The sequence below is a fragment of the Durio zibethinus genome, chromosome 17 (assembly GCF_047325235.1).
Source record: "Durio zibethinus cultivar Kanyao isolate XHJ-2024 chromosome 17, ASM4732523v1, whole genome shotgun sequence".
In the NCBI taxonomy this organism is placed as follows: Eukaryota; Viridiplantae; Streptophyta; class Magnoliopsida; order Malvales; family Malvaceae; genus Durio; species Durio zibethinus.
Window position 1 is genome coordinate 25568005 of NC_143178.1, and position 13944 is coordinate 25581948.

The window sequence follows — 13944 nt, forward strand, 5'->3', positions numbered from 1 at the left end:
ATTTGACCGCTACCATAGTTCCACGTTTTAATGGGACATCTATATTAAGCTCGACTCTAATCCTAAGACTTCTGGATCCAGAAGGGACTGCAATTCATCTCCAAAGAATCTAGTGATACTAATCCTTCAAACTTTGTAAAAACAATTATAGCTTGGTTTAACGTTAACGGTTGCATCATCAAGACTCTATCCTTCTCCACACCATCCTTAAAAGGGAATAAATAGACTTTCTTCCCAACTTCCTTTATTTGTAGACCTTTAACGAGTTTCCCTACTTTATACAAAACCATTTTCATCGCTTCTACATTTGCATTTTTCTTAGTCAGGACTTTGCCCAGCAGACACGTCCTCCCTTCAACCTCTATTTCCTCTATCCATTCCTTCTCTACTACCACTTTTCCCTTCTCCGCTTCTGTCAATGAAAGTTTCACCCACATCCCTTCTTGTCCCTCCATCCTTAAAACATATCCTTAAAAATGACAATTCACTAAACAACAAACTTAAAATAAAATCCTGAACTCGTCAGGATGGACACTCTCTACACAATCTTTGAGAGACACAAACCTTGTACCGTACGAGACTCTCTCTTACCAGACGTAGCAGACACGGGACCAAAATGGCAAAATCCCCATTCAGTTCTAGATCAAATCTTCACGTACTTCACCAACAGCGGCCTATGGATTAGAATGTTTAAGTTTTATTGTATTTAGCAGTATTATCATCCATTGATTAGAATCACCGCTGAAAGCATAGATTTTTTAATGTTTGCTCCGAAGAAGGCTTAAATTTGCTACCTTCTCTCTCTTACGTTAGAGCTGGAATGATTTTGGAAGGGTTGGGGTTTAACTTTTAGATTAAATCCATCAGCCTAGGCCCATGTTGAAGAATATGGAGGCAGATCCATGCATGTCAAGCTGGACCTCCTGAATGAATGTGTAGTCTCAATACAGCTAGAACAGTTTGTATGCATTAATCCCAGCATTTGAAAAATGTTATTGTGCATTAAAGGATAATAAAAAAAAAAAAATTGGACTCAAATCAAATTCTAGTGTGGAAATATTGCATCAGCACTGCGGTTTGATTTATCTGTTTCAATTAGCCTAATAAAGAAATATGGAGAGCCAATTATAGAACTGATCATATTATAGGGATCTTAGTTTGTAGATATTTACATCAAATATACATAGTTGAAAGCTTTGAGTCAGGGAAGTTAAGAAAATTCAGCTACTGTTGCAGATCTAGATAATCATAACGTCAAATGCCCTCCCAAGTCATCAACAACCATCTCCATCTTAACGTATTTGATGAGAACAAGCAAGATCAGCATAACAATGCAAAATGCTTAAATTCAAGAAACATACTGGGAGTAGGAAGTTTTAAGAAACTTTGCTTAAGATTCATGGCTGGTAATTCAAACAACCGAAATCTACATACCATGGAAAGAAGAATCCACCATTTGTCTTTGCCAAAAAGAAGAGAAGGAAGCACACAAATTTTGGTCAGAAAAACAAACTACAAATTATCATTCGAGGTGTAATGAAACTGTCCAAGTAATACAATAATACAATGGTATGATTTATTTCCGCACAGCTCAAGATAATTGCTTCTATAATCATGTCATGGCCAACGTTTTCAGTGAGACAATACTACATGGTTGCGAACATACCACCATTTGGGACATGATATTCATTTTTTATGGTGCTTTTGGGTCAAGTGATTCATCCATATAGGTTGAAATTCAATGCTTTACATTGTAGTTTGTATTCCAATCCATAAGATTCCTGATATTCTTGATAAAGATTACTGCCATCAGCCCAAACAGGGAAAAACCAGCACTACACTTCTATTGCTCGATTGAATAGAACAGCTTAGTTCCATAGAACAAACAAACTTCTAGCAGCCACTGAAAGGCTATTTCTTAATTGTTGCTCAGGCTGCATTCTAAGTTCTAGCCGCTCCTTTCTCTGCTTCTAATTGCTTCAGAAAACAAATCAAATTGACTTAATTGATATTTCAATCAATTTTCCGCAAAACATAAAGTGATTAGATCAAACATGAAGGTAATTTCTTAGGAAGTCGTCACTAATCAGTCCCAAGTTTTCACATTCTGAAATTACATTTTTTTTAAGCCTGCTCAAATTTTACATCCCAAGTCAAGAGTAAACAGACGCACAGTGACAATGGAATAAATCTCAAAGCTCCAGTGGAATTTTAATAATTGTAAGCCTGAGAAACATGCATGCGTCGTTCTAACACTTGTTCTACTTATAACCGAACAAATTCAAAATGCCACAAATAAGCTACGTGATCAATCACTCCTGACATCGTTGAAATAAAACAATATAATCTTATCTTGAACTGAACGTCCATATTAACTAACATAAACAAAACGTAGCTCATTGAACCAAAAGTAGCGGTGTCATGAACAAAAAGTAGAAGTAGGTCATTGAACAAAAATCTTGAACCTCCTATGAACAAAAGCAGTAGTGTCATAAAACCACATAACATAAAATGAGTAACGGGCATGTGAGTTAGGCATAAACACAAACAGAAGATGGGCATTGATGTTCAGTGTTCACAAAACACACACGTGTATATGTGTGTTTATATATATGTATATGTATATCAGTATCACATCAACCATGAAATGGAATCCACATATCAACGTAACCCTTGAAAGAAGGCGGAAGCGCCTTCTTCCAGGCATCAAGATCCGGCACCGCCAATTCACCCGTTAAAGCAAGGGAACTATCATCCTTTCTACTCCCAAGATTCAATACAAAAAGCTTGTCACCAAAAACCCTATGCATCGCCTTCAAAGTCTCTTCCATCACCACCTTCCCTTCTCTCCGTTCATCCTCAGCCTCCACGCAACTGCCCCCGACATTCACCATGATCCTCCCGCCTTTTCTCAGCCTCTTCCTCAACTTCTGCCACGTGTTCGCATCTTGAAGCTCTGGTATCAAACTTCCTTTACAGAATAAATCGACTAAAATACCTGCAAACCTGTTTTTAATGCTAGCCTTCAATGCGTTTCCAATGTAAATGCAAAGCCTATCCGGGTATTGTTTTTCAAGCCTTCCAAGGCCAAAATATTCTCTTCCAACTGCAATAACAGATGGGTCAAGTTCCCACCCGTGGATTATCAATTCTGGGTATAATTCAAGCATCAGGCGGGCAGTAGAACCCGCCCCGAACCCGAGAATGCCAACGGGGCCGGGGGGTAAAATGGGAGGCAAAGTGGCGAAAACGTCGAAGTAAGTGTTGGTGAGTGATTTGAAGAGGAATGAAATGCTGTGGATGTTCCCAGGGGAATCGAGAAGGAGGAGCCTAGAGCCTGCAAAAGGATGGTCAGCTCTTCGAGAAACTTCTAAAACGCGGATATAGTTGTGTCTGGTTTTGAATTTGGCGATGATTTTGACGTCGTCGATTGGGATGCCGTCGTCTTGATTCTTTGCTTGGGGTTTGTATTGATGGGTTTGGTCGGACTTCGGGGGTGGTAGACGGAGATGGATCGGTTTTGGTTTTGCAGGTGTCATGAGGGAGAAATGGTGCGCTGATTGAGAAGATTTTAGAGTGCGGCAGGTGATTTGAATTGGGTAGGAGAAAAACGATCGACTTTGGTAGGTAATTAGCCCTTGGCCTTGGGACATCATTACTTTGTTCGATATCTCTGGTCTCGATGCTTCGTCTCTCAAGCTAGTAGCTACTGCCTAGTGCCTAGTCGAAGTGTATACATTATCTCGTCGAGCTATCCTGTAACTGTAACGGCGTATGGGCATGGTTATGGAATTTATAAGGCGAAATACTCACAAAAAAAAAAAAAAGAAATAGAAAAATGCATCAACAGATTTTTCTAAACCGTCGATCCAATTCCGGAGGGTAAAGAATTGGATTTGGGTGGTCGCTCGTTGGAGGATGTTGTTTAAAAATTTTATTATTAGTTCACATTTTTTAAAGCCGTGATAAGTATGTTAATTTTATCCGTATTTATTAAAAAATTAACTTTTTATTTAAATAAAAATAAATATTATATTATAAAATCATAATATAGATGAATATGATTTTGATATATTTTTATTAAAAATATATATTTATAAAAAATTACTTAAATATATAAAATAAAAATAAATAAATTTTTATTTTTATATTTTAAAAAAATTATGCAAAGATTATCTACATTCATTAAATATCTGTAGAGATAAAAATAAAAATAAATTTGAAATACTTATTGGATATAAATATAAAAATAAATATAATATAAAAATTCAAGAATGAAAAATGTTCTATTCTCCTATACTCTATTCATTGACATTCTGTTACTCCCTACTGTTAGATTATCCTATGCTCCTGACAAAAACTAAATATTCCACTACGATCCTTGTAATGGAGCAGACATAAGAACACCTCTTTGGCTATTGCCATTGGCATAGTGGATGTTGATCCTGATCAGTTTCAGTTCCTCATCATCAGGGACTACAAACTAGAAGAAAAAGAAGAGAGGGTGCCAATTACACAATGTATATGGCAAAATACAACAACCAACCTTAGATTGAGAAAAGTCATGAAGTATTTCAGATATCATCCTATATTGATACTCTTATGTCTGTGTATTCATTGTATCTTTGATTCTAACACATCTAATCTAAAACATAATACTGCCAAACAAAAGGTAGGGACATCAGTAACCAAAAATTCCTAGTCTAATACCTCATCAAAAGGATCAAAGTATGCTTGCTGGAAATGTCAAAAAACGCTCAACTGGAACAAAGATCACAAGTTTAAATTATACAAAGACAAAGATGAAGTACAATGAAGTCTACAAGCTAAGAAGTCCCTTCAGTGTCAAGACGGTGGCTGCTCTTCTGCTTTCACTTCTTTCAGATCTTCTGATACATCCCTGAGGAAAATTGCAGAAACTTAAAACTCATACAACTCGGAAAGCAACAAAGTTAAGGCTTTTCAAAATATGTTTATCAATCAGAAGCAAGTAAAAACTAGCATTTTCCATATTCAAGACATCTGTAAAAACTAGAGCCCTTTCACCCTCGTCCTGACCAACATGTCAAATGTCTTGGCCATGATAGATGCTCACACATAAAGCAAGAGGACTTTCTTTTGATGATCCATTTACAAGGCAAAGGATGAAGCAGGTGTTGTACGCAGGAAACTACTAAATTACTTATACATGTTACATTTCCCAAACCCAGAAATTTTCCTCTTCTTAACCAAGTACTTGACATCCTAAAACAGTAAAGAGAGACATATTGAAACCAAAAAATACAAAAATCAAAGCCTACTGAAGGGGCCAGCATGCAAGAAGCTTAGATGAACTCTGAATAATGGACTTACACCTCACAAAATAATGATGGTAAAAGAATACCCAAACAAAATAAGTTACCTTGAACCATGGTTATCAATGTAATCTTGGACAAGAAATAGTAGCATTTCTAGGATAAACAGTCAAAAGACAAACCCTTACCTCATTTCAGCATCTGTTGTAGGCAGCTTGACATCAGATTTTGAGAATCTGCGTAGAGGTTTCTCATCATCTTCAGGGTCTGACTCATAATCATCACCATTCCATATGCGTGGTTTTGGTCTCTCATCCATGTTCTCTTCTGCCTACATCCAACCAATCTTCCATGTAAGATAAAAAACAGAAAGAGAAAATGTCATAGATAATATACAGAAAAACAATTGAAGAAATATGTTGTCCGCTAGAAACCTCCTCAGGGGGGTGGATGGTAGATGGTGTTGTTTGAAAAGGTACACTGGGTGAGTGAGTGAGTCTAGAAAGCTGCTCTAATAGCGTGTTCCTGAAAAAGAAAAATACCAAATTAAAATTCCACCACAACCAGGTTATAAGAATGAGGTAAGGCTTGTGATCGTATTAAAAGTGCTGATAGACAACCATACTTAATATTTCAAATATTACTCCAAAAACAAGCAAGCACAAAGTTTAGTTAATCCATGCATAAACAAAAAAAAAAGTTAGGTCTGAGCTTACCTTATCTTCTCCATATCTCTAGGTGTATTCAGGTTCTCCATGTTGCCCGGCTCAACATGAAGTGTATAATCTGGACCGAAATACTCATAATATTCATTATAAGGCAGCCTATTATCAGGCTCCACCCCAACTGCAACAGCTGTCTGAGAGGAAGCAAAAGAAGCAAGTTAGAGGGACAATATCTCATCAGCAATGATATTTACAACATTTTGCTAGAATTGTGCGAGAAAGAGACCTCATAGCACCAACATCGGGCAACATTGCGGATGGTATACCCTCCCCCACCCAAGACCATTAGAGGAACATTGAAAGATCTAAGGAAGCGAAGACAATCCGCATGGCCCTTCACAGACAAGTTGAAGCAACCCAATCTGTCACCAGACAATGAATCTGCTCCACATTGGAGAACAACTGCATCTGGCTGATACACTTCCATGACTTTTTGGATGAGAGGCCGAAACAGACCCCGGAAACTATCATCTTCCATCCCATCATTTAACGGAACATTCAAAGCATAGTACTTGCCATTGCCCACCCCAACATCCCTGATGTGACCAGTCCCCGGGAAGAAATCCCCAAATTTATGGAAAGACACAGTCATAACTCTGTCTGTGGTGTAAAATGCCTCTTCAACACCATCCCCATGGTGAACATCAATATCAACATACAGCACACGCTGCACAAGGACATTGAAGTCAAGCATACAAATGCACGTCCATTAAGAACAACATATCATGAATATAATTACATATTGGCACTTTTGGAAAATAAACAGGGGAATGAGTTTCAAAGATTCTGCCCTTCTAGTTGTAGCATGCCTTGCAAGTAAGCGTGAAATGAATGACTTAAACAAGAAGTTCCAACAATTCTAGCGATTGCATAATAAGTAATAAGGTCTTTAAACAAATTATGCAATAAGACAAGAACAACAGTACAATCACAGAGCGGAACGCTAAATAATATAGTATTAAGAGTTTGCATTTGGCAAGACATTTAAGCTTGACTTTCATTGTTCTTGCAATTCCATCAAAGAATTCAGCAATTATTTCCGTGAGAGTGAAATGAAAGCAGTTTAGACGGTGAAAGAAATCAAATGCATCCTTCCATAGTCACAAAACACAACATCACAAGAGAAGAACCAAATTTCTTTAAAAAGTAAAAACTATACGGTACAAGTCATTAAAAAAGTCAGCTATTGGAATCACAGTAAAAACCTGGGTCACTTCCGTGGAACACGGCAATACGCAAAATCAAATAGTATAAACCAATTCTAAAGAATCAGACATTTATTTAACCATCAGGAGCATACTAAGAAGAAACAAAAAAAAAAAAAAAAAGAAGGAAGCTCACTAACTCTAATTTCCTATAGAAGCATTAGCTACTAAATAAAAACAGAAATTGGAAAAGGGAGCAAAAAAAAGAAAAAGAAAAATCATATTACCCTGTGAACTTTGAGGAGCTCAAGAATCCCAAGCACGATGTCATTAACATAGCAAAACCCAGAAGCCTCACTTTTCTTAGCATGGTGCAACCCACCAGCCCAATTGATGGCGATGTCGGCATCCCCTCTATTCAACTTAACGGCGGAACCAATGGAGCCGCCGGCGGAGGCCTGGCAAAAACCGAAAAGCCCATCGAACACGGGACAATCCTCTCCAACATTGAAACGCTTCAAATGGCGAGAATAAGTGGGGTCAGAGATGGCCTCGGGGGTGACGGAGTTGAGGAAGTCAACGTACTCGTCGGTGTGGAAGCGGCGGATGTCGGCGGGACCGGCGGGGAAAGGACGGTTAATCTCCATCCTACGGTGGAGAGAGTAGTGGACGATGAGGTTGTGTGCCATACGGATCCGGTGGGGCTTCATCGGGTGACCCTGACCGTAATAGTAGTCGCCGATCGTTGGCTCGTAGAAGTATGTCACGCGCCGCTTCCTTCCGTCGGGTCCCGACGGGAGTGACGCACCTCCAGCAGAGTCTTCCATGGTACGGAAACCAAATAAACTGCTTTTTTTTTTTTTTTTTTTGGGTTGGGGGAGTAACTGCCCTGGGAGCTGGGAAAAGCCAGAAGGGAAACAACAACTAGCGACTCGCGATTTACGAAATAGAGAATTATTTAAATTTGCTTAGTACATAATTTTTTTAAAAATATTAACAAACTAATATTATTATATTTTGAATAAATTCATATAAATAAAAATAATTATTTTATTAAAAAACAAAAAATTATAATAATTTAAAATATATAATTGTTTAAATAAACATGATTATTTTAATTTTTTTAGTAAATAAATTTATTTTTTTAATATTTTACTTATTACATTTCGAAATATTAATAAATTAAAATTATTTTATTATGAATAAGTATGTATGAATAAAAAAATTTATTTTATTATAAAAAAGCATAATAATTAAAATAAATAATTATTTAAATAGTTATAATTGTTGAACTTGCTAAAAAATTATATTTATTTTTTAATTCTCTTACATATTAAGATCGAAATATTAATAAATTAATATTATTTTATTTTGAATAAAATTATATGAATAAAAATAATTGTTTTATTACAAAATAAAATGTTTATTTAAACTAATTATTTAAAATAAATATTTGTATAAAAAATATAATTATTTGAACTAATTTAGTAAATAGAACTATTTTTTAAACTTTTTTTATTAATTTTGAAATATTAATAAATTGGTATTGTTTTATTTTGAATAAATTTGTATGAATATAAACAATTATTTTATAATAAAATAAAAAGTCATAATGGTTAGAAATAGATAATTGTTTAAATGATCAAATTTTTTTGAATATGTTATGTAAACAGTTTTATTTTCTAAATTTTTTATTTATTAATTTTTAAAAACTTAAAAAATTAATATTATTTTATTCTAAATAAGTTTGAATTAACAGAAATAATTGTTTTATGAAAAAAATAAGGTCATAATGAATTAAAAAATATAATTGTTCAAATAATGATAACTATTTGAATTTATTCTGTAAATAGATTCATTTTTTAAAATTTTTTATTTATTAATTTTTGAAATATTAATAAATTATTATTTTAATCAAAATATGCATGTATTAATAGAAACAATTGTTTAAACACAAAACAAAAGGTCATCTCAATTTAAACTACATAATTGTTCAAATAGTCATAATTATTTGAACTTATTTAATAAATTGATTTATTTTTAAAATTTCTTGTATATTAGTTTTCTGATTATTAATAAATTAGCACTATTTTATTTTAAATAAACTTTTATGAATAGAAATAATTAAATTATGACAAAATATAATACATAATGATTTAAAATAGATAATTGTTCAAATGATCATAATTATTTGAATTTGTTCGAAAAATAATTTTTTTTTTGTAATTTCATACTTATTAATTTTCAAAATATTAATAAATTAGAATTATTTAGTTTTGAATAAACTTGTATGAACAAAAATAATTATTTTATAACAAAACCAAAAGTCATAACAATTTGAAATAAATAATTGTTTAAATAGTCATAACTATTTGAACTTGTTCAATAAACATATTTATTTTTTAAATCTCTTACTTATTAATTTTTGAAATATTAATATACTAGTATTATTTTATTCCAAATAAGCATATATAAACAAAAACAATTATTTTATGACAAAATAAAATATCATAATGATTTTAAATATATAATTGTTTAGATGATCATAATTATTTGAACTTATTTGGTAAAAAGATTTATTTTTTTATCATTTACTATTTAATTTTTAAAATATAAAAAAATTAATATTATTTTATTCTAAATAATTTTTATGAACAAAAATAATTATTTTTAGTACAAAACAATGTTACAATGATTTTAAATAGATAATTATTTAATAGTCATAATAATTTGTACTTAGTTGGTAAACTAATTTATTTTTTAAATCCCTTACTTATTTATTTTTTAAATATTAATAAATTAGTATTATTTTATTCTAACATATTAGTATGAACAGAAACAATTATTTTATGATAAAACAAATGTTCATAATTATTTGAAATAGGTAATTGTTAAAATGGACAACTTTTTGAATTTGTTTGGTTAATAGATTTATTTTTTAAATCTTCTTCTTATTAATTTTCGGAATATTAATAGATTATATTATTTTATTTCATATTAACTTGTACAAATAGATACAATTGTTTTATAACAAAAGAAAATAGCATAACAATTTGAAGTAAATAATTGTTCTAATTGTCAAAACTATTTAAATTTGTTCAATAGATAGATTTATTTTTTAAATCATTTACTTATTGATTTTTGGAATATTAATAAATTAGTATTGTTCTATTCCATATAAAATTTTATGAATAGAAACAATTGTTTTATAACAAAACAAAATATCATAATGATTAGAAATAAATAATTGTTTAAATTGTCATAATTATTTGAATTTGTTTGGTAAATAGTTATATATTCTAATTCTCATATTTATTAATTTTAGAATTATTAATAAATTAGAATTATTTTATTCCAAATAAGCTTAAATGAGTAGAAACAAGTGTTTTATTACAAAACAAAAGGTCATAACTTATTGAAATAGATAATTGTTTAAATAGTGATAACTATTTGAACTTATTCGGTAAAAAGATTTATTTTTTTAAATATCTTACTTATTAATTTTTTAAATATTAATAAATTAATATTATTTTAATCCGAATAAGCATGTATGAATAGAAATATTTGTTTTACAACAAAACAAAAGGTTATAATGATTTGACATACATAATTGTTTAAATAATAATAACTTATTGAAGTTGTTTGACGAATAGATAATTTTTTTTTAAATCTCTTACTTATTAATTTTTGAAATATTATAAATTAATATTATTTTAATCTGAATAAACTCGTATGAACAAAAAGAATTATTTTATGACAAAAAATGACTTAACAATTTGAAAAAAATAATTGTTTAAATAGTCATAATTATTTGAACTTGTTCAATAAACAGATTTATTTTTAAATAGTTATTACTTTTTAGAATATTTATAAACTAATATTATTTTATTCAGAATAACTTTGTATGAATAGAAATAAAGATTTTATTGCAAAACAAAGGATTATAGTGATTTGAAATAGATAATTGTTCAAATAGTTATAACTATTTGAAGTTATTCGATAAACAAACTTATCATTCAATTTATTTATTTTTTAATTTTCAAAAAATTAATAAATTAATACTGTTAGCTTTATAGGTGAGATGGTAATCTAAGAGGGGGTGAATAAGATCCCCAAATTTTTCCCAAACAAATGATTTCAATATAATTGAATAGAAATTAAAACAATAAGCACTTTTGATGAAAATATAATGTAAACAATAACAATTAATGAACCTAAAATCAAATATAAACAACAATAAATTGTAAGGAGATAAGGATAAAGAAATCAAACACAATGATTTATAGAAATTCGATCCTTCTCCATAAGGCACCTACATCCTTGCTCTTAGTTGTCTACACCAAGGTTTCAATCCACTAATTGAAGAAAAATTCTTACAAGATACAAACCTATCTTGTACTAAATCTCTATCTTTTTCTCAAGGCTTAGATAGCAACCTCTACCCTTACAATATCAAGAGGATACCACACCTCTTGTTTTCTTCCACCCTTGTATATCAAAGGTAATTTTGCAAACAATAGAACAACCTCTCTAAGGCTAAATGTTTGCTAAGTTTAAGTACAAAAAAATGATGAATGAACAACAATTATAATTCGTATACAATAAATACAAAGATATGGACTTTGAAGCTTTAAAAACTCTTGATTCTTTGAGAGAATGAAAATATAGCTTGTTAGCTCTTGCTCTCTTGATTCATCAATTTTCTTGGTGTGTTGGAGTGTCCAATTTATAGAGAAATTGAGAAAATAGGCATTGAAAGTGTTTGGGAGAAGAAAATAGCCGTTGGAAACATGAAAAAGTAGTCGTTGGAGTGATCTTGCCCAGACCTAATCGATCCCTTCCGTTAGGGGATCTGTTGGTTCACTTTTGGAAGCCAAATTTGCCTTTGAAAATGCATACTCGATCGATCCCTTTATGTAAGGGATCGATTGGTTAAGGGGGTGATCGATCCCCTACATAGGGTGATCGATCCATTTTGCCATTTCAACAAAAAATTTGTTTCTGGGTAAAAAAACAATCGATCCCTTCTTGAGGAGATCGATCCTGTCCAAACTGGGTGGTTGTTTCTTGTTTTGTACTCTACTTACTAATTTGATAATAACTTAAGCTATACAAATCCAAATCACAAACTGTTTAAAGATTTAGAAACTAGACTTAAAGGGCTTTCTATTCGTATAAAACTTATCATATAATTCATTGTGTACGAATTATAGTGAATTTTTAAATCTACCTTTTATGTAGTTTTTAGACAACTATAGAGTGTCTAGTAAAAATTCAAAATCTTTTCTTAAAAAATTTGGATTTTGATTTTGTTTAATCCATTAAAAAGTAGACTCAAAGAGCTTTCCAACCATATAAAATTCAAATATTAAAACTTTGTGAATTAATATAGAAAAATAAAATAAGTTCAATGTTGGAAAACTTTGTTCTTGTAAAACAACTTTTTTAAGTAAATCCATTTCTCAAAACCAATATTATTAAAATTGTATTAAGTACAAAATGAATAAATTCACTTTAAAAACAACAATTGGACTTTTATTTAAGCTCAAATAAATAATCTTTAAAGATATATTTAGTTTGAGAAATATGAAACCAATAAAGGTTTGTTTAAACTTTGAAAATCATATTATTTATTTAGTACCAAAATATAAAACTTAAGAACATGTACTAAATAAGTCTTTTTCAAAATCTTGATCAAGTTTATTTAGCTTAATGTTTTGTCATTTCAAAATAAGGATCAACTTAAGGCTAATAATCTCCCCCTTTTTGATATGACAAAACTTAAATATAAATTTGCTTGATGCAAAATTTTCTTTGAAACATTTAAGATTTTGAAAAACATTTTGAAAAACTCCCCCTTAAGCAATGCATGGCAAAACTCCCCCTCAATTTATGCATCTTAATCCAACACAACTCAACAAACATATGTTAGTCAAATATATCAAATAAGCACAATCAAACATACATGTCATGCATAAGCAAATTTGTTCATATGATATTTCTCACCCTTTTTGTCATAGCAAAAAAGCATGAGCAAATTAATAAGCAAATAAACACAAAGAGGCATCATTAACAATTATATTCATGAAACATTTCTCCTCTTTTTTTGTTTATGCTCTTTATACTAAATGTTTAAGCTCCTATATTATAAGCATATAAGAAGAAATATCTCTAAACTCTTTCCCCCTTTTTGTCATTTCAAAAGAAAGAGAGATCAATTCAAACCATAAGACAAAATACTTGATACCAATAATATCAAGAGTATTTTGAATGCATGTAATCAAGTGTAATATGCACAACGATGTTCACATACATGTATTCAAGCACAAAAGTAAAAGTGTATCCAATTTTAGCATTTTAGCACAAGTTATCAAATTTACTACATGAAATTTATGAGCAAAAGATAATGAATGATATGCAATCTACTCAAAAATCATATTAGAATAAGATGTGCTTAGAACCTAAAACATCAATAGCAATTAAGCATAAATTCAAGCAGATGCATACAAGCTCATACCAATTATTAAGAATACCAAATTTAAATATATGTTATCACAAAGCATACCAATTGTTATCACAAAACAAATCAAGCAAAATTGTTTTCTAAGATTTCTTCTCCTTTTTCAAAATAAAGATTAATCAATATAAGGCACATATAATTTTGCATGAGAGGTACAAGCTATATCAAAGATAGGCACATAAATAAGCATCTATGAAAGTTAAAAAAATCTTTAGTAATTTTGATATCAATTGTTAGCAATTTTATTCAACAACTTTCAT

General features: G+C 31.0%; 2 protein-coding genes across 3 annotated transcripts; both read right to left on the minus strand.

Annotated features, from left to right (window-relative positions):
* Nucleotides 1–2446: 2446 nt before the first annotated feature.
* LOC111286007 (S-adenosyl-L-methionine-dependent methyltransferases superfamily protein) lies at nucleotides 2447–3937 on the minus strand. The gene has a single exon (XM_089746776.1). The coding sequence runs from the start codon at nucleotides 3654–3656 to the stop codon at nucleotides 2637–2639; it is 1020 nt and encodes a 339-aa protein (XP_089602902.1). The 5' UTR covers nucleotides 3657–3937; the 3' UTR covers nucleotides 2447–2636.
* A 588-nt stretch (nucleotides 3938–4525) lies between these two features.
* Nucleotides 4526–8095, minus strand: HDA6 (histone deacetylase 6). Of its 2 annotated transcripts, none has more exons than XM_022875785.2 (6): nucleotides 7452–8095; nucleotides 6246–6686; nucleotides 6011–6153; nucleotides 5729–5819; nucleotides 5483–5621; nucleotides 4526–4900 (listed from the first exon to the last, which is right to left on the minus strand). In XM_022875785.2, exons 1-5 carry the CDS (start codon nucleotides 7989–7991, stop codon nucleotides 5484–5486), a joined length of 1353 nt encoding a protein of 450 aa, XP_022731520.2. In that variant the 5' UTR covers nucleotides 7992–8095; the 3' UTR covers nucleotides 4526–4900; nucleotide 5483. The 2 variants fall into 2 exon arrangements, with proteins under 2 accessions (XP_022731520.2, XP_022731510.1); XM_022875775.2 differs by having other exon boundaries at nucleotides 5483–5625; nucleotides 7452–8093.
* Between the last annotated feature and the right edge of the window lie 5849 nt (nucleotides 8096–13944).

Excerpts from the sequence above, each read along its gene's own strand:
- HDA6 (XM_022875775.2), bottom strand. The coding sequence starts at position 7,991 with ATGGAAGACTCTGCTGGAGGTGCGTCACTCCCGTCGGGACCCGACGGA. Across the intron at positions 6,687-7,451 it reads AGCTCCTCAAAGTTCACAGG|CGTGTGCTGTATGTTGATAT; the intron begins GTAATATGATTT and ends GTCCTTGTGCAG. Across the intron at positions 5,626-5,728 it reads CCATCCACCCCCCTGAGGAG|GCAGAAGAGAACATGGATGA; the intron begins GTTTCTAGCGGA and ends GGTTGGATGTAG.
- LOC111286007 (XM_089746776.1), bottom strand. The coding sequence starts at position 3,656 with ATGATGTCCCAAGGCCAAGGGCTAATTACCTACCAAAGTCGATCGTTT.